Genomic DNA, 25098 nt, shown 5'->3' with positions numbered 1-25098 from the left:
GGAGCGAGCATTCAAGGCAGGCAGGTGGGTAATCTTACTGCTCCCATTTTCCAGATTAAAAGTTTATAAATGTAATCCAGAGAGATTAACTTTTTCCAGATGACAAAGACATCAAATGTCAGAGCTGAGATAAGAAGCCAGGTTTCTGGACTCCCACTCCAGTGCTCTTTCCACTGGCCCAAGCTGCCCTCTTCACAAATGCACTGACTGTCCCTAGCTGTGGCCAGGCCGCCACCCGAGGAGCACTGGGTATGGATCCTGCCTGCCTGGGTTGGAGTCCCAGCTCCTCCTCTTAGAGCTATGTGCTTCTGAGCAAATGCCTTAACCCTGTGACTGACCGATCTCATGTAGTAGGTGAGAAAAGTTGGTGAGAGGAGGCATGGTAAGCTTTCAGCCTGTTGTCCAGCTATTGGCTTGTATGGTATTAACCATATCAGGCTCACTGCAGCCTAACCACAGGGGCCCTGCATTAAGGATTGAAAATTTTGACCCCGAGGCCAAGTCTAGCCCATAGACATGTTCTGCTTGTTCTTTGTAGCATTCTGTTTTTTTAATTAGAATTAGTTGCAACATGTAGGCATTAGGAGATTCACAGAGAAATCTGGATGTCTGGCTTAATTTGAAAAGAGAGAGGAAGACAGATCTGGCGAGCGTGGGTCTGCATTCCTGGATAGCAGCACCTGGCAGGAACAGAGGGAAAGCTCAGTGCCCAGGTGTGCCTCAGTCTCCCTCCCACCTGCCCATTTCTCTTATTTATACTACTTGCTTAGATCTACAGGCGTTTCCGCTGGCCAATCCCTGTTGTAAATAATCAAATGCAGACTCCCCCAAATAAAAAAGCAAATTAGAAGCAGGGCTGCTGTGTATAAAGTGAGGCAGGAAGACTGGAGCCCTCCTGCTCACATTCATCCTGTCTGCCACCTTCCCAACACCCTCCCCCCTCCTCCACCACCATTGCGCTCCCCTGAGGCCCCTCTGGGGAACCCCAGGGCTCCGAGGAATGTGATTCAAAATGCACTCTAAGCATGGGCATTTTTATAGTGTTCAACTGTGAAGTCCTCACTGGGATTTATATACTGATCCTCTGACCAGCACAGGATTAGATCCGCTTATAGGGCAAAGGATTAGGGATGGAAAGTAACTGCCTTCTAGGCAGCTGACAAGCGGTGGCCAGGAAAAGTATGTGAACCCCTCACCATGATCTAATGGAGGAAGAAAGCCCCACCCGACCCAGGGTGCTCTGTCCCTCCTAGGGGAAGACACGGCTAGAGAGCTAGTTCTGCCCTTTCAGGAGGGGGAGTCCTCGGCTCTGTGGGTCTGGGCTCCCGCGTACCTGGCTCCTGCCACAGCCATGGGGTACAAAGAGCGACTCCACAGCAGGCCAGGCCCATGAGTGTTCCACCTTCCAATAGGAAAAAGGACTGTCTGCCTGACCATTCAACTGAGCTCCTGGGCAGCGAGCTTACCTCGTAGGCGTCTGTCAGCTGTCGAAGCCCTCTTTTCAGATAATGGAAGTGCTTCTCTCTCTGCAAAATCAGCCTGGAAAGACAAAGAGCTTGAAAACCTAGTTTTACGCTCCTGTTTCCTACCCATTAGAGAACACGCGTGTGCACATGCACACACTCTCAGCTTCAGGATGCCGCACTCCCCATGGTTAACCAGTAGATAAGCAGCATCTTCTTTAGTTCCCAAGGGCAGCTAAACCAGACACAAGAGGCCAGCACCTGAATGTCCCTAAAATGTCTGAAAATGTGCTGGCCAACGCTGTGGGTGAGTTCCTCTCTTTCACGGTTGGTGACTTTGGGCAAAGTGAAAAGCCACAATGGACACACATGGCCAAGACGACAACAAACCATCCAGAAAGCTCCTCCAGGGTCTAACTGCGAACAGAACACCTTGCAGCTCCCCACCCTGTGAGCAATTTCACCCTAAGCCGCACTCACCACTTCCCTGAGCTGTTTAGCCTCTGTCGTTCCAGTCATTTCTTCTGGGGTCACTTCTCCGAGGCGGGTAGCGTGTACCCTGCCTGTTCCCCAGCTGTGCGTCTATGACTCCCTCCCCGAAATTCCACCTCCTACATGTTGACCCATTGCCCTGGCCAGAGGACCCTATTTGTATTCCGCAGCCAGTTGGTCTCCTTGGCACTGAGATCAGCAATTCTGGCTGTAAGATGGAATGTGCCGCCCATGGCCACCTGCACGGGCAAGGCCAAGGACAGGGGCTGCGCTTCTTGCTGGGTCTCACCACAGAGGCCTGTGATTGTGGGAGGAAGGAAAAAAGAACGGGGTGGCCAGACAGTCCCTCTGCTTACTAATTCCACGAATTAAAAAAGAACCATTCTTGGGGCGCCTGGGTGGCTCAGTGGGTTAAAGCCTCTGCCTTCGGCTCAGGTCATGATCCTAGGGTCCTGGGATCGAGCCCCACATCAGGCTCTCTGCTCAGCGGGGACCCTGCATCCCGCCCCCCCGCCTGCTTCTCTGCCTACTTGTGATCTCTGTCTGTCATATAAATAAATAAATAAATAAAACCTTTAAAAAAAAAAATTCTCCTTTCTAGGGGATCAGCTCAAAAACGATGGACTGCACCCCTCTGGATTATGCTCAGAGTACGATCATTCGTGCAGTCTTTACCTCAAAGACTCTCCCAGTTCAGTGCTGGAAGTGCGTTAGAGACGTGAGTGGCTACAATGTGAGAAACAAATGGGCAGGGGCCATAAAGGACACACAGGTCAAATACTACCAAGGCTCTAAAGGGAAGGGGTGGGGGCATCTCATGCAGAAAGGAATGATCAGGAAAGGCTGTGTGCAAGAGATGGAACACGAAGTAGGCAGCAGAAGGAGAAAATGTTCACAGGTAGAGATGGTGAGGAGAGGAGGAGACAGCAGCCAGAAGAACAGCGACAAAAAGGCTGAGACCAGGGCTGTCCAGAAGAACGTCCCGCAGTGATGGAAATGGACCTGTGTTATTCAGCAGGCAGACACCTGTCACGTGTGGCTAGTGAGCATGTGAAATGTGCCAATGTGGCCAACGAGCTGAATTTCAAATTTTATTTAATTTGAACTGCTTTCAGTTTAAACAGCTGCAGTGTAGGTATTCAGGTGCGAGCCAGGTGGGGGATCTGGCCTGAATATTAGGAAGACAATAAAAGTGGTCAAAAAGGCAACTTAAGCCATTTATAAAATGGGGTCTGGGATGCCACCTGAGGAATTTCAACTCAATTTAGTAGGCAAAGGTAGACCCTGAAGGTTTTGTGTATTTTTTTTTTCACTTAAGCTATGTTGGTTTTTGTTTTGTTTTGTTTTTTAAAGATTTTTATTTATTTGACAGATGACAAGTAGGCAGAGAGGAAGGCAGAAGGAAAGGGGGAAGCAGGCTCCCCACTGAGCAGAGAGCTCAATCCAGGACCCTAAGATCACAACCCGAGCTGAAGGCAGAGGCCCAACCCACTGAGACACCTAGGCACCCCTGGGTTTGTTTTGGTTTTTTTTTTTTTAATTGAAGTAGAATTGACACACAATGTTAATACTGTAATAACCTAGTAATTCAACAAGTTTATGCATTAAATTATGCTCACTCAAGCATAGCTACCACCTATCACCATGTACTGTGATTACAATACCACTGATGACTTCCCTATGCTGCAACTTACTCATTCCAGAACTAGAAGCTTGAATCTCCCACTTCCCTTCACCCATTTTGCCTTCCCTACACTCCTCTCCTCTATAACCACCAGTTTGTTCTGTGTATCGATGGGTCTGTTTCTGCTTTTTGTTTGTTCATTTGTGTTTTAGATTTCACATATAACTGAAATCATGTAGTATTTGTTTTTGTCTGACTTATTTCACTTAGCATAATACTCTCTAGCTCCATCCATGTTGTTACAAATGGCAAGATCTCATTCTTTTTTTACGGCTGGGTAGTATTCCATTGTATATCTACACCACATCTTTATCCACTCATCTACTGATGGACACTGAGGTTGCTTCCATATCTTGGCTATTATAAATAATGTTGCAATAAACGCAGGGGGGCATATGTCTTTTTGAATTAGTGTCTTTGTCTTCTCTGGGGAAATACCCCACGGTGGGAACGACTGAATCATATGGTGATTCCATCTGTAATGTTTTCAGGCACCTCCATACTGTTTTCCGCATCAGCTATGACAGTCTGCATTCCCACCAACAGTGCACAAGTGTTCCTTCTCCCCCTCATCCTCACCAACACTTGTTATTTCTTGTCTTTCTAAATCAAGCCATTCTGGCTGGTAGAAGGTGAAATTCTGAGGTTCTGAGCTGAGAAGAAAATGGCCCAAACTACGCATTAGAAAGATTATCTGGCTGCAGTAGGTATTCAGTATGTGTTTACAAACTGGGCCAAGCGAAAGCACCAAGTGTGGAGGGAGGCGAGGCGGGAAGACAGGGTAGGGCGGTGCTCAGAGTCAACCAGGGCAGAAGTACTTCGATACTTAAGGGCTCACATTAGCATGGTGACCCATGGGCAGGTGGACTGATAGCACAGGAAATGTATTTGGGTGACAAGGTCAGTGGCACTGTTGGAAATACATGTAAGACTCAGGGGAGGGCTCCAAGTGACACAGACAGTGAGTCATTCGTCTGCACGTAAGTGACAGATGAAGCTGCAGGAGTAGAGGACAAAGCAGAGAGAAGAGCCTGAATGCTGAACGGGGGAAAGACCCATCCTTGCGGGCTTAGAGGACAAGGAGCCAGAGGAAGGAGTTAAAGAAAGTCACATAAGTGGGAGGAGGACAAAGGCAATGTCAGGTCATGGGCAAAACAGGAGGAGAGAACTCCAAGGAGGTATTTAACCGTCACAAATGCTGCAGCAAGACTGAGGAAAAAGAGAACAAATGACAAAGTGGCTGGTGACCTTCGAGACAGTTCAGGGAGCACTGAGGGCAGATTCCAGAGCATAAAGGAGAAGAGAAGGCCAAACTCAATGTCTCTTTCAAGGAGGTCCAAGGGCCAGGACTCTGAGAGCCCACTGTGTGCAAGCCAAGCGTCCTGCAGGGGGCAGAAGGTGACTCTGCTCCCTAGAGCTGCAGCCCGGAGGTAGACATAGACGAGCCCGTGGCAGTGACAGCCCTGGCCGAGAACAAAGAGAGGCAGGCTCTAGCAGCACAGAGCAAGGCATGCAGGATCAGAAGAAACTTCCCAAAGGACACAGCACTGTGTCAAGGAATGAAGGAGACCACAAGGACATGAGTTAGCCAGCCAAAAGAAGGGAGGGTGTGGGCGTTTCAGGAAGGGAACAACGCGGCACATTTGTGTAGGTTTAGTTCAGCTGGAGCAGAAGTACAAGGCAATGAGCCCTGAGAACTCAGCCTGCAGAGGTACAGAGACACCAGATCACAGGGGACTTCTAAATGCGTCAAAAGTCACTGTGCTGTCAACATCAGATGACCCTTGGGAAGTAAAAGGAGCTGTCACAGAAAGACCACATATTGTACTATTCCATTTACATGAAATGTCCAGAAGAGGCAAATCCACAGAGACAGGAGGTAGCTGAAGCGGGTGCCAGGGGCTGGACGGGAACAGAGGAATGGGAGGGTGGTGGCTAAAGGGGACAGGGTTTCTCAGCGCGGTGACAAAAATGCTCTAAGATAAACTATGGTGATGGATGCACAGCTCTGTCCATAAATTAAAAACCACTAAGTTGGACACTTTAAATAGGGAAATTATATGATATCTGAATTGTATCTCAAAGCTGTTACAGAAAAAAAAAAAAAGGCAAGTGAAAAAAATTTTAAGGCAGTCGTTGACGTCTTTTAGGCGTGGGAAAGGCACGGTCAGATCTGCATTTTCTAGATCCCAGGAGCTGCAGCATGCTGAAGAGATTGGGGTGGGGATAAGACTAGTGGCAGGAAACCAAACCCACAATCCAAGCATGCCGTGATGTGTGTGAGGGGAGAAAGAGGGGGCGCTGGGGAGAAGGCAGGAGGTTCAGCCAGAGGAGGGGTAAAAACTGCTGAAGACATACAAATGGCTATCAGACACATGAAAAAATGTTTATCATCACTAGCCATCAGGGAAATTCAAATTAAAACCACATTGAGATACCACCTTACACCAGTTAAAATGGCCAAAATTAGCAAGAAAGGAAACAATGTGTGTTGGAGAGGATGTGGAGAAAGGGGAACCCTCTTACACTGTTGGTGGGAATGCAAGTTGGTGCAGCCACTTTGGAGAACAGTGTGGAGATTCCTTAAGAAATTTAAAATAGAGCTTCCCTATGACCCTGCAATTGCAACTACTGGGAATTTACCCCAAAGATACAAATGAGGTGAAAAGAAGGGCCATCTGTACCCCAATGTTTATAGCAGCAATGGCCACGGTCGCCAAACTGTGGAAAGAACCAAGACACCCTTCAACGGACGAATGGATAAGGAAGATGTGGTCCATATACACTATGGAGTATTACGCCTCCATCAGAAAGGATGAATACCCAACTTTTGTATCAACGTGGACGGGACTGGAAGAGATTATGCTGAGTGAAATAAGTCAAGCAGAGTCAATTATCATATGGTTTCACTTATTTGTGGAGCATAACAAATAGCATGGAGGACAAGGGGAGATGGAGAGGAGAAGGGAGTTGAGGGAAACTGGAAGGGGAGATGAACCATGAGAGACTATGGACTCTGAAAAACAATCTGAGGGTTTTGAAGGGGCAGGGGGGTGAGAGGTTGGGGGAGCCTGGTGGTAGGTATTAGGGAGGGCACAGATTGCTTGGAGCACTGGGTGTGGTGCAAAAACAATGAATTCTGTTATGCTGAAAACAAAACAAAACAAAACAAAACAAAACTCCTTGAGAGCAAAGATGCTGAAAATGCAAGAGCCCAGAGAAAATCCACCAAGGACAGTCCCTAAAGAAGAGGGAGGAAGGAGGGTTGGGGGCAAGAGTTCAAGAGAGAGGAGCCTGGCAGTAAGGATGGATGCTCCATTCTCAGAGATGGAAACAGTGAGAGAAAGTGTGAAGTAAGACAAACACAGGACTTGAAAGTGGGGAAGAAGGAAACTCATGCGGGACAGCTGGGAGTTTCTCAGGAGGTAGGGGGTGAGGCTGGCCACCGGGTGAGTGTGTTAGGGAATCCACAAGAGAGGAGTGAGGGGAGCTCACAGCAGCAGTGAAGGCCCAGCTAAAGCTTGTAGTATAACTTCTGGAGAAGTCGCTCAGCAGGCAATTGTCGCATGACTTTTCTCCTGGGAAATCTGGCTGGGACCCTTCGGCAGAAGCGCCAGGATAGGGATGCCAGCGTAGGGACCGGGAGGAGGGGAAGAGCTGGGAGGTGGAGGCAGGAAGGACCTGATTGAGCCCAGGGAACTGCTGACAAATAGCTCGAGAACCACGCTGGCGCAGGCTGAGAAGCGGGGGGCGGCCAGGATGGGGGTGCAGACGAGGAGAACCAAGAGGGTCCACGAGACTGTCCATGAGGGCAGGCTGAGAAACCCACGGCAGGTGAGGGCAAGTACAGAATCTGGAGGCAGATCGCCTGACTTCCAGCTCTGAAAGGACCCATTCACGGTGTGGGCTTTCTATAGGTCAAAACTCTCCCATTGAAGAAACAGTCGAAGGAACTTGAATACACCAAATACCTTGAGAGGCTAAGCCACAGAGCAGAGAAGGGAAAAAAAAAAGAAGAGAACACGAGCCACCTCATTTGGAAATGAGGTAAAGGGGTAAAGCGGTAAAAGGGTCCTGTAAATAAGATTTTGTGACCTTAAGTACAGTGCTAAGGAAAGGGTCCAGGTGAGAAGGGGGGTGCACTTACTGCAACCACCTGGTCAGTCCTCCCCCCTACTCCACTGCCTTGTCGCTCTGAGGAGAGCTCCTGCCTGGCTTGCACATCTGGGCCCCGCACAGAGCAGGCTCTCGACATCTATTTGTCAAATGAGCCGAAGAAAGAAGAAAGAAACGCACGGTAAGGCCAGTTTCTGACTGACCTAACGAGACTGTTGTCCCTGGATAGACAGATGTCCCTTCTGTTTAAATGAATGGCAAACCCCCAGGAGAGTTCAGGTTCACTTGGGCAAGGAGAGGGCAAGGAGAGGAGTGACTGGACTGGCCCCGGGGTCTGCCCCTCCAGCTCTCCTCCATGCTCATGCCCTCCACACTGAGGAGACGTGCCTGCCACAGGCTGCCCTCCCCTGTGGGACTGAGAATTCTGAGAGCCCAACTACACAGCTAAACAAACGTTTCCTCTTAGTGGGAAAACAGAAACAAGAAACGTGGAGAAGAAACCCTTTTCCTTGTTATCTCCGCGCTCCTCTCTCACGCTCTTCTCTCACTGGACAGGGAGGGGCTTTTCAGTCACTACAAAGTGAAAGACCTCAGGGGGAAATGCTTTTCTGCCTGGAGGGGTAAGAGATCCTGCCTCAGGGGTACCTGGAGCCTCACCTGCCCAGAAACACCTAACGGAAGGGGGCCTTAGTCACCTTTGCTGCAGCTCGGGGTTGGACCCTATGGGCAGGCTCCCTCACAGCACCCTCCCAGCAGAACCTCACCCACAGCACGGCCCCAGCAGCCCTGCCGGGAGGGAACTAATCAGTTCCTCTAGCTGGTTTCATCTGAAGACCAGCCACAGGCAGAAAAACAGATTCTACACTGAGAGCCATTTCGACAAGCGAAAATATTCTCTTTCATTTTTGTCCACTTATTCAAACACACACACACACACACACACACACACACACACTAATGCTGACATGCATAGGTAATTCTAAAATCTCACAAAAGGTCTCTTTGTTTACATAGAGCTTCAAGGGCCACAATGCTGAATGAATTTTAACTTCTCCTCTGAGGCTTATTATTCTTTTACTAAATATTTCTTTTTTAAAAAAGAGAGATCACAAGCAGGCAGAGAGAGTGGGAAGCAGGCTCCCTGCTGAGCAGAGAGCCTGATGTGGGGTTTGATCCCAGGACCCTGAGATGATGACCTGAGCCAAAGGCAGAAGATTAACCCACTGAGCCACCCAGGTGCCCCGAGGCTTATTATTCCTTTAAATTGAAGGGACATATATCCAGTTTCTTTCAGTCAGCAAAACTGTACTAAAGAGCCTTATTGATATGGACTGAACCATGTCCCCCAAAATTCATATATTCAATCTCTAAACCCCAGTGGGGCTGTATTTGGAGACAGAATCTTTAAAGAGTTATTTAAGATTACCAACATCTAATGTCCTTATAAGAAGAGAAAGAGATACCAAGGAGGAGCACCTACAGGAAAGGCCATGTGAGGACACAATGAGGAGGACACCATCTACAAGCTAAGGAGAGAGAACTCAGGAGAAACCAACCCTGTCAGCACCTTGATCTTAGACTTCCAGCCTCCAAGACTCTGAGAAAATAAATGTCTGTTGTTTCAGCAGCCTAGTCTGTGGTATTTCATTGCAGCAGCCCTAAAAAACCAATACCCTTACTATTCCTTTATTCTCAATTCACCTCTGTCCAAAAATCTTTTCTGTGTAAGGAATTAAAATAAAAAGCAAGAGCTCTTTCCCTTTCCTTCCTGAACAATTCAGCCCTAAAGTCATGCCATTAGGTGAAGCAGAACAACACTGGGCTCTGTGTAGGAGGGGGGCGGCGGGGCGGGGACTGCAGGGTGTCAGTGTTCCAGAGGATGAGAAGGACATCTATGTGGCTGTGCAGAGGGGGATGGGAGATAGGGATACACAAGAGAAAGGATCAAGTAAATATGTTAAAGATACTGGGAGTCCAGTTCCACTATCTGAAAAAGAACTTAGAAATATAGGTGTACTGGGCAGCAACATAAACTGTAAAAACAATGTAACTTCTTACTGTGACTTGAACCCCATTGGGTTCAAGACCCTTCATGATGTGCCTCTACCTATTTCTCCCCAATCTCACCTCAGACCCTCACTAAACTCCAGTCACACTGCCTTCCTTATGATCTGTTCTTTTCAGTCTCAAGATTTTAGCTCATGCTGTTCCCTCTGTCTGGAATACTGCAACAGCCTCCTAAACTCCTAAACTCTGACCAACTCTTGCTCAGCCCCTCAGTCTCAGCCTGAGAGCCACTTTCTCTGAGAGGCCTTCTGCCATAGTCTGAATGTTCACGTCCCTTCAAAATTCATGTTGATCCTAATTCCCAGTGTGATGGTATTAGAAATGGGGCCTTCGGGATGTGATTAGGTCATGAAGGGATTAGCGACCTTATAAAAGAGGCTCCAGAGAGCTCCCTCACCCCTTCCACGTGAGGAAGGAAGATGGTCATTTATGAACCAGGGAGTGGGCCCTCATCCAACACCGAAACTCCCCAGCCTTCAAAACTGTGAGAAATAAGAGTTTCGAGTTTAAACCACCTAGTCCATGGTAATTTGTTGTAGCAGGCAGAACAGACTAAGACACATTCCCTAACTTCCCAACATAAATTACCCCCCCCCACCCCACTCTCCAAGAGTGTCCCATTCCCTTCCTTGACACTCAACCCATTGGTAACAGTGTATTTGCATTAGTTTGTTTAATGGCTACCTCTTCCATGAGACTAAGAGCCCAGCAGGGGCAGGATGGGTAGGTCTTGATCACCCTGTTGCCCAAGAGGAAAATGACATGGAAGTATGTGAGAGAAAGAGAGAGAGTTTAATTTGGTAAAATTAAAATTAAAATTAAAATTTTAACCAAAATTAAAATTTTGGTAAAAAAGCATCTAGGCTTTTTTACCAAAGCTAAAGGAATAAATGAAAAGGGTGAATTCCTAAGTGTGTGGAATAACACAGGGAAGGGAAAATTAGCTTTCATGGGAAAGCAGGCTCCTGACAAACAAAACTGTTAAAAGCACAGTCAGAAAGATCCTTGGGAGGGGGACTACCTCACTCCAGGAGAGGATGCAGGCTTCACGGTCTTCGAGAGAGAAAGAAATCATTCCTGGAATGGGGAGTAATTGTAGAAGGTACCGACATTCAGCTTCAGCCTTGAATTTCAGCCAAATCTGCTATTGGGCTGTGGCACTGGAAGGTTCAATAGGCAAATGCCTCACTCAGCATCATTCCTGGCATCCCTGGACCTGTGCGCAGTCAGTGGTCCTGGATGTGAGTGCGATGCTATTACACCGACCAGCATCATAACCTCAAAAACAAACACGCCGTGTAATTTAGGTTTATTGCTAGTATCTGAATATTCACTTTAGCTAAAAATGAAGGTTTGTTCCTACATTATGTCAGACTTTCTAAAATTTGACTCCTAAAATGTTAAACATTGAAATTGTGATAATAATGTAAAATTTTGCTAAATTTTCAGGTTTATTCTTTTATCCAAGAAGTTAGTTCTATGATGGTGGTGTCTGGCTTCAGCCTTATATTGATAAGTTGATTTCTTTTTTTTTTTTTTAAAGATTTTATTTATTTATTTGACAGAGAGAGATCACAAGTAGGCAGAGAGGTAGGCAGAGAGAAAGGAAAGGAAGCAGTCCCCCTGCTGAGCAGAGAGCCCGATGCAGGACTCGATCCCAGGACCCTGAGATCATGACCTGAGCCGAAGGCAGCGGCTTAACCCACTGAGCTACTTATCAGGCGCCCAATAAGTTGATTTCTATCAGCCTTTCACTCAGCCTTTCTGCCAAAATGTGTAATATCTCTAATATTCATTACCATGCTATGACATAATAACATACTTATTAGCATCCTTTAAAACACTCATTTTCATAGGCAACAATAAAATGGGAAATGTCAGATTCCTGAAATAAACCCAGACCCCTGACATATTCTACTTCCAGAAAGATCCAAACCCAGGAGGCACATTTTTGTCTTCCACCCGCACCTGACCTAAGACCTATGAATTCAGGGGATTTAATTTTTTTTATTGTCCTCTGGCACCCTTCCCCAAACACCACTTCTTCCTCCAGACTATGTAACTTCCCATTCTCCCTCACATCTCAGTAAGAATAAAAGAAAAGTCCAAGGGTCTGTCCTGATGGTAGGTGAAAAGGAACATCAAGTGATCAAAGGTCCCTTTCGAAACACAGGGATCATGTGTCCACAGGGCCTCAAACAGCAGACAGTGACTCAGAGCCCATTCAGGTGAGTCACCGGGGATGCAGCAGCTAGGCACAAAGACCCCCTAAGCAATCACACCCCTCACCACCACCAAGTCCCTCTGCCTCTCGAGAAGTCTCGCCTGCACCAGGCAGAGCTGGTGCCCACGTGCCCCCCTCAGCTGTTTGCTGACTGATTTGTAAAAACACCATTTTCTCTTTAGCACAAATGGCAGAGTACGACACATATTTTTCTGTATTTTTATTTTTCCATTTAATATACCTTGGAGATTATTCTAAGATAGAAACCGTGTTTAAATAAAAACTTGGAAGAAATAAACAAATTGTTTTTAAAAACCTATTTGGTAAAAATGTTATTTAAGTAGAGTTGACATACACTGCTGTATTAGTTTCAGCTTCCGAGCTATGGAAACCAATGGTTTCATTTCCTAATCTCCAGCTGTGGTTCCAGACGAGCAATAACTCATTTATTGAGGACTGAGCTTTAGGTTAATATAGAGATTTAGTTCAGCAGTTTGGGGAAAGACTCCTCTAGTTAGTTGGTATCTTCCCTCGTTCCTTCCCCAGGGAAGAAAAATGAAGATGACCTTCTCATCTGCCTTTCCTTTTTTCCAATTTGCCTTTTCCAATTGTTTTCTGCCTTGGCTACTCAGAATTTTCAGAAGAAAATTTCTTTTTCAAGGAAATAGTGGCAAAATATAATGGTGGTAAAAAAGACACAAAAGGAACTTGGGCCAGAACCATGCATGATGTCCCAATAAAACCAGAGCACTCAGAGCCTGACTAGCCTGCAATTATTCTGTTCAGTCTCCGAAGCACAGGACTCAAAGCTCAGGCAGGACCTCGGGCCCCCCCTCTGCTTCCCAGCCAGCATGAATCAGCCAGCAGCACAATGGCCCTTTGTTCAGAGGGGGTCAAGGCAGAGTGTGGGATCACTAAGATAAAACCATGACCACACACAGTTTCGGACTCCTAATCTGTTCTAACGGCTGGAAATACGACACAGGATGGGTCTGAAGAAACAACTTGAGATTGGGAGAGACATGCTAATAGAGGGATGAAATATCCTCGTGACATCTAGCGTGATACATTATAAACTACAAACAAGGGAAAACAAAGGTTCAACTTAAACAATAAGTTTAAGTTAAGCTTACAATCCCCTTTATGGAATTTCTGACATCAAATTGCTTAGAAACCTTCAACTTGCTAAATGCTGAGGGAAACAAAAGGCACTGTGTATGCTCCCTGGAGATTGCATCCTTGGGAGCGGTGCCACAGTTACCAATAAGGGCCAGACTGGGAGAAGCTCAGACTCATCACCTCTTTCCAGTCAAAGCACAACACACATTAAGAGAATCCAACCTTTGCCATCCCCTGGACTCAAAGTGCCAATGAAAAATAAAACCTCAAGAGTTCTGATCTGAACCACCAGAGCACCAGGTCATGACTAAGCAACAGAAACATGAATTTCCCCTCCCCATCATCAGACCTCAGAGTCCAGGCCTTAAGGGGTCTCCCCATGTAACACCTGATGGTTCAGATCAAGGAGAGCATCTCCTCTAAACAGCTTTGTAACAGAGGAAGGAGTTGGGGTCATTAGTTTACCAGGTGGCCACAAGGTCAAGGTCAAGTCTGTTCTCCCAACAGACTTATCCCTTGAGATTGAACAGGCTCAAGGAGGAAAGAAGAAAGGCTCTCACAGGAGGGGGTGTCTCCCCAATCCCCCCACACTCCTAACCACAGCTTACCTTGGTACAAGGTGGTTGAACTTATAAGAACTGAAGACATCCTGGATCTTTTCTTCTACTTTTGCCTGGTAAGAATGCAGGAGATAGGAGAGAGAAAACAGATACAGATGAGTCCTCTGTCAACTTTTTCTTCCAGTTGCCACAAATGTCCATTGGCTACAATTGCTTGGTGTGGTTTTTGTACTTCATAGGACTATGAGCCCCGATTCAAGGGCTCTGTAGGATGGCGGGCTTAGGACAGACGAAGCAGAGAGAATGTCCTGTCCCATGCTGACATTACCCTCAACTTCTCCAGTCAACTATCCATATATCCAAACTAATGGTGGTCCTGGAGTTTGGCTCACTGGCACCAACTACTTAGGGAGCAGACAAAGCATTTTGCTTGAGAGATTTATTCTTGCCTGCTCTGTGAAGTTGTTTAGGTGTTCGCTTAACTGACCATTCACAAATACAAAATTAATTTCTGCTAAGGGTCATACCTTCTAATGTCAGACTGAACCATTTAAATACAGACTGAACATTAAAATTCAATCTGTATTTAAATTCCCTAAATTACAAGAACATCAATCATGGAAACACCAACGAAGCAGCACATCTGGTCATTGGTCCTATGTCACACACAGCACTCAACAGTCCCATAATATGCAGGATCTCAGAAAGCCAGGTCACAAAAAAATCCAGATCGCCTGTTTCCTATGAAGACCCACCACGACATGGTCACACAGTTCAGCTTCTGTAAGGAAAGGATACAGCACTGCAGAAGTTACCTGGTTAACAGGAGACAGAGTTTCTCCTTCACTGGCATCCCTGTTCTTGGTAGTGAGGCATGTCCTCATTGAGATTTCAAGATACATAATAATGTCCTCTCTGGGAATTTCAAAATGTATTTTTTATTTCTGAATGGTCCATGGAGTTACAGCATCTAGGGCCTCGACGTATGTGTAAGAATTATTTGTGATGATGAGGGAAGGAATGATGTGAGTCATCTAAAATGGCAGCCAATCTAAAATTCATTTATACTTGGTTTCAGTATATATTTTGGTATTTGCCTCTGAACATGAGTTTGAGGGATAATCTGGCTAAGAATTCATAATATTTCAAAAAACAGACTGAAGTCACTGTAAGAATCTGACTCATGGGGAATAAGGAAGTTGTCCCAATTCTTCATAATTCTTTTCCTTTCTAGACTCTCACACAAGACTGACATAAAGCACCAGCCTAAACGGAAGACAGACGGCATTTCTCAGTTACACCTTCCTTAGCTGTAAGCTGAAAGGGACAGAAAAATATACAAGAAACATAAGTCAGTAAGATCATGCAAGAAAGATTTGCCTACAACATTCTGTTAGAGTTAAGTGAATTGACGAATTCTGAATGAAACAAAACCAACTGGGAGGAAAACTCACTTTGTTTGCCCAAATACAAGCTGACTCAAGTCCACACGACTTAATAATATTCCAAGGCCGGGGCTCCTGGGTGGCTCAGTGGGTTAAAGCCTCTGCTTTCAGCTCAGGTCATGATCCCAGGGTACTGGGATGTAGTCCCGCATCGGGCTCTCTGCTCAGCAGGGAGCCTGCTTCCCCCCCACCCCCCACCCTCACCTACCTGCCTCTCTGCCTACTTGTGATCTCTGTCAAATAAATAAATAAAATCTTTAAAAATAATAATACTACTATTCCATGGCAGATGGATGAGCCCATTATCACCTTAGCATTCTGTCACTGAGATCCTAACAGAGAAAAGGATCCAGACAAGAACTCCTTCATGAGCAGACCCACCTTTGGCTCCCCCTCAGACAACAAAGGCAGCCAAGAACCAGCTAAGGAAAAGAGAGTTTTACTGCTAAACTAGGATACCTGACAGACAGAAGGCAAAAAGTACTTAAAATATTCCCAACACTGTGTCATTTCTCTTCAGAGCTCCTAATCACTCTTCTGCAGAATGAATGAACAAGAGATATTCCAAAGCAGTTAGTAACAGACTTAATGGTCTGAAAATCTAAGTTATGAATTCTAATAAATACCTGAGTATTATAGTCCAGCTGTTCATAAAAATGGCCAAATAACAATTCCCTTTATCTTCTCTTAAGAATTGGTATATGTTTCTAATAGCTTCATTGAGATATCATTCACGCACCGTTCAACTCACCCATTTAAAGTGTATGATTCAATGGCTTTTAGTACATTCACAGAGTTGTGCCTCCATTACCACAATCAATTTTAGGATATTTCCACTACCCCCAAAAGAAATCCTGCACCCCTTAGAAGTCAACCCCAACCCTTCATCTTCCCCAGCCCCTGTCAACTATTCATCAACTTTCTATCTTTATGATTTGCCTATTCTGGATATTTCCTATAAATGTAATCACACAACATAACGGTCCTTCATGACTATCTTCTTTCACTCAGCATGTTTTCAAGCTTCACCTATCTTGGGTCATGAACCATTACTTCATTTCTTTTTATTGCCAAGTAATATTCCATTTTATGGATATATCGCATTTTTTTAATCTGTTATTCATCCATTGATGGGCATTTGGGTTGTTCTCATTTGGGGGCTATTATGAATAAAGTCGCTAGGAACATTCTTGTGTAAGTTTTCAAATGGATATGTGTTTTCATTTCTGCTTAGGTATAAGTAAGTACCTGGAGGTGGAATTGCTGGACCATAGGGTCACTCTATGTTGGCTCTTTAAGGGACTATCAGACTGTTTTCCAAAGCAGTCATAGCATTTTATATTCTTACCAGCAACGTATGGGCATTCTAATTTCTTCACAACCTCACCAACACATGTTACTCTCTGTGGTTTTGATTATATCCATCCTAGTGGGTGCAAAGCAATTATTTCATTGTAGTTCTGATTGCAATTCCGTCATGGCTAATGATGTTGAGCATCTTTCTATGGGCTTATGGCGATTTGTATATCTTCTTTAGAGAAATATATATTCAGATATGTCTTTTTTTAAATTGGGCTGCCTTTTTATTATTGAATTGTAATAACTTCCTATATATTCTAGATACAAGTCCCTTATCAAATACATGATTTACAAAAATTTACTCCCATTCTATGGGGCACCTGGGTGGCTCAGTTGGTTGAGCGACCAACTCTTGGTTTTAGCTCAGATCGTGATCTCAGGGTCATCATGGGATCAGGCCCATGTTTCAGGGTCATGGGATCGGGCCCCCTCCCCACTCAGCAAAGAATCTACTTGAGATTCTTTCCCTCTGCACCACCCCCACTCTCACTCTCTCTTTCAAAATGGATGAGTGAGCCCTTCAAAAATAATTTTACTCCCATTCTAAGTGTTGTCTTTAGGTACTGGTATATTTTAGAAAAAGATCACCTTAGAGCACACAGTATGGTTTCTAGAGTACAACTTTAAAAATAATACTTAGCAATAAGTCTGCAATTTTTTTTTGACACATAGTAATGAATTAATATAGAAATTAAAAAGAACTCATCTGGCAAGGAGAAAATCAAAGTCCTCTCCAATACATGCAACATCTTTTTTTGCCTTCCCTTCTCCCCATATGGCCTGCCAAGTGTTATATAAAATCTGAGTAAGTTTGTTACCGAGAAGATGCAAGAATTCTTTGCTCCAATTTGTGGAGCAGAAGGAAAGGAAGAAAGTTAGTTGTATACAAAGGAGTTACCATAACAGGTATGAGCCTGCCATCCTTAGAAAGGCCAGCTTGAATGGTTGACCCTTGGCTGATATACAGAAACCTGAACTTGGGAGGGTCCCCACCATCCCAAGAACTGATGCATGGCTCACTGTGCTGAAATTGCATAAACCTTATTTATGCTCAACAGCTACTTTTTTCTGGGAGTCTGTAATTTTAAGACGTGCTAGGCAGAAGGTGCATATGTGACCAACCCCCAGTAAAAACCATGATCCTCTGAGAAGCCTCTGAGAAGCTTCTCTGGTAGGCAACACTTTGCATGGGTAGTCACAATCTGACATCCAAGAAATTAGGTACATCCTATGTGACTCCACTGGGAGAGGACCCTTGGAAGCTTTTGTCTGTTTTCCTCCAGACTACACTATGAGTCTTTCACTGGCTGATTTTGCTTTGTAGCCTCTTGCTGTAATAAATCATAAATATGAGTACAACTTTGCTGAGTTCTCTGAATCCCTGTAGTGAACCAACTAGAGGTGGTCTTGGGGACCTCTAATACATTAATAGATTTAAAAATTTAACCTTGATAGAATTAAGGGAAGCAGTCATAACAACTGCTTAATATCCATAGGTAAGATCTATAACTAAATTCCTTTTTAAAAATTCATCAAAATTCTCACTTTACTTTTTTTTTTTTTTTAAAGATTTTATCCATCCATTTGACAGCAAGAGATCACAAGCAGGCAGAGAAGCAGGCAGAGAGAGAGGGGGAAGCAGGCTGCCTGCTGAGCAGAGAGCCAGATGCGGGGCTTGATCCCAGGACCCTCAGATCATGACCGGAGCCAAAGGTAGAGGCTTAACCCACTGAGCCACCCAGGTGCCCCCAAATTCTCACTTTAAATATAAGAGAACTGACATTAAGCATGAAAAAAAACAAAGTTACCTCAGTCATGAAAACTCTGAATATAGCTCTCAAATCAGAATTCTTTTTTAAAAAATCAGCTTCAATACTGCATAAGGGATTCTAAACCATGCCCACTCTCCCTGAGCTCTCATTTTATCTTGGATTTCCATGCTTCCTTTCCATCCCAAAGGAACAGACTATTATATTCTAGTCAATCTCTCCCATGAGAACGCCAATAGGCAAGGCAGTCACCAACCGGGTACAATACAAAGGCTGATTAACAGCCCCATAACAACAGGTAATTTTCTTTTGTATATATAGCAAAGGGTCCATAGGTTCATTTCCCTTGGGCACAGGGCACACAGCTCATGACCATGTTAATGAAAGTGATATGACTCTTTTGGGAGAAGGATGACAGCTGAAAGCATCAGATCTGTTTCAGAAACACTGCTATATGAAATGTTATAAGAAAGGCCACCGGGATTAGTCACTAGAAAACGTAGTCCCAAGGGATTAGCTCTTCAAAGTTCTTAAATAGTCTGGGAGAAAAAAAAGTAACAAGAGGCTAGTTCAAAACACACACACACAAAGAGATAAAGAAATTCCTGGGACAATAGGGGAAATTTAAAAATTTTAAATGGGATATTAGATGATACTATAGAATTTTTTTTTCCCTAGGTGTGATGTTATTGTCCTTATGTAGAAGAATATTCTTTAGAAATGCATGTTTTATTATCTTATCAGATTCAGGAAAAAATATTGGCATATACATATATACACATGTGTGTATACATACACACACACACACACACACACACACACACACAAAATCGTGTCTTGGATAGATGATCCATTGGCTTATCTCCTCTTTTGTCCTTATCTAGGCTGTTTCACACTCCATAGATGCAGAAGTTAATTTGATAGTTATGCAAATATTTTTACCCATAGATATGCATATGGTATCTGGTAAAATGCAGTTAATGATTATAGAATGTATACTGACTAATTTTGCTATGCCTTTGTAATTTCACCTCAGCATTCCTTATGTGCCTGTGAATGTGTGGCACATTGAGCTCTCTTCTGAACTGGTTATCACATCCTATCAATTCCATGAGTTAAATCTTTGATGTGTTCATTTTATATTTGTATGAGTCTTGATTTCATCCTCTTTTAAAATTTATCCTTTAACAGTTTATATGAAGGACAAAGGTTAGGTAGACGGTAAACAGGTGCTATCAATTTTTCGGCATATTTGAAATTTTTTGTAATAAAATGTTGGAGGGAATTACTAAGAATCAAAACAAAAAACTTAATACCCAAATTTCACCATGACTACTGTATCTAGGCATAAGAAAGATTTCTGAAAAGTCAAATACATTTGCAGATACACATACAGTGCATCCATATCCCAACTAAACAGTGACTTTTATACTTCTGTGGCCATGTCTGCATCGCTAAAGTTTAGCAAGAATCCTACCAAACTGGTTTGGCCAGAATCCCCCAACCTTAATATCTGATCATCCTCAGTCTCTGACTGGGTTCCTTATCCTCCATCTCCCCTCAGTGATGTCGGCTCACGCTGCCTGCCTTTAGGAGGAAGCCCATGAAATTGGCTTAGCCAGAATTCCTTCTTTCGCCGGACCCTTCCTTTTGGAAAGTTTCCATCCAGCAATCCCTCCACCTTGCTCCTTGGCTATAAATCCCCACTTTCCCTTGTCATATTCAGAGTTGAGCCCAATCTCTCTCCCCTAAGCAAAAGTCACTGTAGTAATAAAGTCTTGAATAGAGACTTCCTTTTACTAGTGTCACAAATAGCTTTTTCCTTAACAATACCACCCACAACCACCGGCAGAGTGACTGAAGTTGAAAAAACCAACAACACCAAATGTTGGCGAGGCTGTAGAGCAACCAGAACTCTTGTTATATAATGCAAGTGAGAGTATAAAATTTACAACCACTCTTTAAAAGGATAGCAGTTTCTTATAAAACTCAGCATACACCCACCCTATGATCCAACAACTCCGCTTTTAGGTCTTCGCTCAACAGAAATGAAAACATATGCTCATAAAAAGACTTCTGCGAGAGTGTAGCATTTATAGCCGTTAATATCCAAATCTCCAAAATAATATCCAAATATCCAAAATCCAGAAACAGCTGAAGTGTCCATCAAGAGGAGAAGGGATTAAAAAAAAAATCAACAATCATGTTAAAAGGAGAACTGCAGGCCCAAAATAAAGTCACTTATGCTAGGTCACTGAACTGGGACTTAATACCTAACCTAATTGCACTTTCAATCTCCCCTAGAAATGTAATTTTTTTTTTTTAGAATGTATTTATTTATTTGACAGAGAGAGGTCACAAGTAGGCAGAGAGGCAGGCAGAGAGAGAGAGAGAGGAGGAAGCAGGCTCCCCACTGAGCAGAGAGCCAGATTCGGGACTCGATCCCAGGACCCTGAGTCAAAGGCAGAGGCTTAACCCACTGAGCCACCCAGTGCCCCCCCTCCCCCAGAAAAGTAATCTTAACCAGTCAAGAATTTTCTGGTCAGTGCCAATAAGGTAACCTGTCTCATGGGCCCTCTCTATGGACGTTACCATGGGAAGGGGGACCTCACCCAAAATAAGTATTTTCTTCTGTGTACCTTTATTTTTTTTTTAAGATTTTATTTATTTATTTGACAGACAGAGATCACAAGTAGGCAGAGAGGCAGGCAGAGAGAGAGAGGAGGAAGCAGGCTCCCCATGGAGCAGAGAGCCAGATGTAGGGCTTGATCCCCTGGGACCATGACCTGAGCTGAAGGCAGAGGCTTTAACCCACTGAGCCACCCAGGCGCCCCTTCTGTGTGCCTTTAAAAAACCTTTCCCTTTCTGTAGCCCTTTGGAGTTCCTTTCTACTTGCTAGATGGGATGCTGCCCGATTAATGAATTGGTTAATAAAGCCAATTAGAGGGGCGCCTGGGTGGCTCAGTGGGTTAAGCCGCTGCCTTCGGCTCAGGTCATGATCTCGGGGTCCTGGGATCGAGTCCCGCGTCGGGCTCTCTGCTCAGCAGGGAGTCTGCTTCTCTCTCTCTCTCTGCCTGCCTCTCTGTCTACTTGTGATCTCTCTGTCCAATAAATAAATAAATAAATCTTTAATTAAAAAAATAAAAATAAAAAATAAAGCCAATTAGATCTGCCCATTTATTCAGCTGAATTTTGGTCTTTTAACAGACTCGGTGGCAGCACTGGGATCCAAAGCAAACTGGTGGCATCTGGAGACAGCAAGAAACAGGTCTGGTGCCCTGCAAACCCTTCTGAGTTCACGGTCTTTCTCGCCATTTCTGAGGGCTGCCGGTGAGCTCTCGGTGGAGCTCCCCATCTGACTAGCTTTCCAGTCTAGGGTTACTGGTCGGTCCACCCCCAGTCCTTAGCCCTTGGTTGAATCTGCAATTCCACACTGGAATCCCTTCCCCATTTCCAGTCCACAGTCTGGACTGCCAGTTTAATCCAGACTGGAAATTGCTGGTGATGCACACAGGGCCTTGTATTAGCCAATCTGCAGTAACTTCTAAACCACAGCCTTTGGTTCTATCTTCAGATTCCATGCTGGGAGCTAGTAGTGGCAGTTTCAATTCTCCATTTGTTTGAATCAGTCCATGGTCCCCCTTCTTTGAGGCCAGCTAGTTTAGTCTTTTCCCCAGTCCCTAGTTCTTTGGTTCCTGCTGGTGTCCACATTTCCATCTCCTCAGTTGGTTTGGTTTCTGTTAATGTGCACATGACGAAGGCTTAACTAATAGAAAAATAATAAACTAATAATAATAGAATGGGATCCTCAGAATCTAAAGAATTAAGTGTTCACCTTCTGTCACATCTGCTTATTTTATACCTAAGAACGATGGCCCCAGAAGCTATAAATGTCTACAAGCCTGTTTGGGGTCCTAAAGAACTTAGCTTGATAACTGTCAGGAGCCCCAAACTAATACCAGACAGAATAAGGCCAGTCAGAAGCTCAGAATAATTTCCATTCTGGTAAATGGTAAAAAGCAACTCATGCATTTGGTACTTTTTCTTCCACAGCGTCTATTAAAGCCAATCTAGGGGCGCCTGCGTGGCTCAGTTGGTTAAGCATCTGCCTTTGGCTCAAGTCATGATCCCAGGGTCCTGCGATTGAGCCCCGCATTGGGCTCCCTGCTCAGCAGGAAGCTTGATTCTCCCTCTCCTGCTTCCCCTCCTTCTGTTCCCTCTCTCACTCTGTGTGTGTGTGTGTGTCTCAAATAAATAAATAAAATCTTTTAAAAATAAATTAATTAATTAAATAAAATAAAGCCAATCTAGGGACATCTGGGTGGCTCAGTTGTTAAGTATCTGCCTTTGGCTCCAGTCATGATCCCAGGGTCCTGGGATGGAGCCCCACATCGGGCTCCCTGCTCAGTGTGGAGCCTGCTTCTCCCTCTCACACTCCTTCTGCTTGTGTTCCCTCTCACGCTGTCTCTCTCTGTCAAATAAGTAAATCTTTAAAAGCAAATAAATAAATAAGGCCGATCTAATGACACACCAACTTTTATATCACGAACTACCACATCCCTTCTTCCAATATCTCCCCCTCTCTCCCAGAGGAGGCCCCTTCCAGAAAGTGGATTTGCTTCCTGACACTCATGTTAATGCTGAAGATCCAGGAAAAGAATCATTAGTAGATTAAATATAAGGCAAGGATTTTTTTTTTAAATCCTCAGGAAAAACAAATCACTTTATAAGCAATCCTTACAATGTACATCTGCCTATAGGGGGTTCTTTCAATCCTTTATTTTAAATAGAAAATACCAGTTGGGGTTGATATAATCAGTCTAAAACAACCTCAGTCAGTTTGTTTTGGTTGCTGATAGAGGTAAGCTGATGGTATCAGGAAAGATGACAAATTAAGCACAGATTTAGCAATTATTCCTGAGATATGAACTCACACTTCTACATGTTAAATTGCCACTGTAAATCCTTTTAAAGATCATTTTAAAGAGTAAATAAACAGTTATGTTGTGGTGATCACAGATACCAACTGGACGCGTTAAAGTTGTGGTGATCACAGATACACACCAACTGGACACATTGTAAAAGGGTCCTAATGTTACACAAATAGGTGCCTATAACTTGGGATAGAATATGCTTAACCATATTCAAAAGGGATTTATCTCAAAAAAACAAGAAATGTGGTCTTGAGAAATACATTGGTTGACCCAAAATGTGGCTCCAGCAAGATAAAAATACTAAGGTCAAAGATGTATGTGAAGATTTTGGAGAAAAATTTTTTATAAATAAAGAGGAAAAACAATATTTCTAAATTAGTGTGATTTTACAAAGTGTACGATCCTAGAAAGGTACATGTATCTAGATTTAAAATCTAAATTTTGTAGGTAGGCATTTGATTTGTTTACACATTTAAAAGTACGTGTATTTTCAAGTTGACCAAAAAACTTTTTTTTGGACTTTTTAATAGGAAAACTGAGGGAAATTTGATATTTGGAATTCTCTTAGAGTTGAGCAACATGATACATGCTGAATTTCAATAAAGCAAAACCAATTCACCAGAGCTAGCTTGCTGACTGTGTGACCAAGCAGAGCTCTGGTCCCTTCCATCAGAAGAGCAAAAAACTAGTAAGTTTGATAGTATTTAGTGACTTGTTTCACCTCCATTTAATAATCTTTCAGAGATTATAACTTGAAATCAGTCAACAGAAGGTGTCCAGGATTCATTCCTGGACCCCTGATGTTCCCTCCGTCAGGAGCTGCCGTGGCACAATGCTCAACACTTGAAGCCAGCTCCCTAGCCTGTCTCCATCCCTCTCCACCACCCACCCCAAACTCCACTGGCTTCACCCACCCAACTGACCTAATTTCCTATCACAGCCAACCAGCCCCCTCCATGCCCGGTATGGTGGAGTCTTCATCCCTAACAGCTCCTCTGACTGGAATGGCTACCCACCAATTCCATTCTTTACAAGCCAACATTCTCCATGAAGTTGTCCTGACCACCTCAGCCCACAACATATGGCTTCCACTCCCGCACACCCTTGCGCAATGCAATCATAATGTAGCACTTACTTACACGCCTTTGTAAATCATTCTGTGGTTGCCTCTGGCATATTCTTTTTTCTCTCTAAGAGAAAAGAATTTTGAGGGCGGGGACTAAGACTAATAATCCTTCCAGATACTCCTCACAGTTGACTGTCATTTAACTGAATGCTGTCTAATGATCTCATGCCACTTCAAGTGGAGGAGACTTTTGCCCATGTTTCTAAGGACAAACTACAAGAAAAACAGGAGTCGTACCTTCTGTAAGCAACAGTTTTTGGCAAACCTACTACCTCTGAGACTGTGCTGGTATTAACTCACCAGTCTGAATCACAGAGCATTTGCAAAAGGGGAAATGCAGATAGCACAAAAAAGGAATACAACCACATCTTGTTTTCTAGAGTTGTAAAAGGTTCTCCAAGCACTAAGCCGTTCGGGAAGCAGTTTGTCCAGGCAGAAATCTTTACAAATACGACCACTGCTCAGTATCTCCACCACCACAGCCTGAGCTAAGCTGCCATCATCCATCACCTGGAGTACTGCAACAGCCTCCAAGCAGGTCCCCCTGCACCCTTCCTCACCTCCTCACAATCCCAACAGTGACCGACATGGGCCTGTGAAAATGCTAGTCAGATTGGGTTGAAACTCTCAAATCGTGGACCAGTCTGACTCCTGGCAGGAAAGAGATAGCACATCCGAAGAGGGTGATTTGAGGAGAGTTTATCAAAGAACTAGTTAACACAAACCATAAGAGACTCTTA

The 25098-nt window shown here is 44.2% G+C and overlaps 1 protein-coding gene across 1 annotated transcript in view; it reads right to left on the bottom strand.

The window, feature by feature from the left end:
- The window catches only part of FNTB (farnesyltransferase, CAAX box, beta), a 65039-nt gene that overhangs the window by 36088 nt on the left and 3853 nt on the right, over nucleotides 1-25098 (bottom strand). Inside the window, exons 2-3 of the mRNA XM_059373401.1 lie at nucleotides 13774-13838; nucleotides 1467-1539 (exon numbers count right to left, since the gene is read on the bottom strand). Coding sequence (XP_059229384.1) covers nucleotides 1467-1539; nucleotides 13774-13838 — 138 coding nt within the window. The remainder of the gene's footprint in view (nucleotides 1-1466; nucleotides 1540-13773; nucleotides 13839-25098) is intronic.

Source organism: Mustela nigripes, chromosome 13, assembly GCF_022355385.1.
Source record: "Mustela nigripes isolate SB6536 chromosome 13, MUSNIG.SB6536, whole genome shotgun sequence".
Classification (NCBI taxonomy): domain Eukaryota; kingdom Metazoa; phylum Chordata; class Mammalia; order Carnivora; family Mustelidae; genus Mustela; species Mustela nigripes.
The sequence above is the reverse complement of the archived record's forward strand: the minus strand, read 5'-3'. Positions and strand labels throughout refer to the sequence as shown.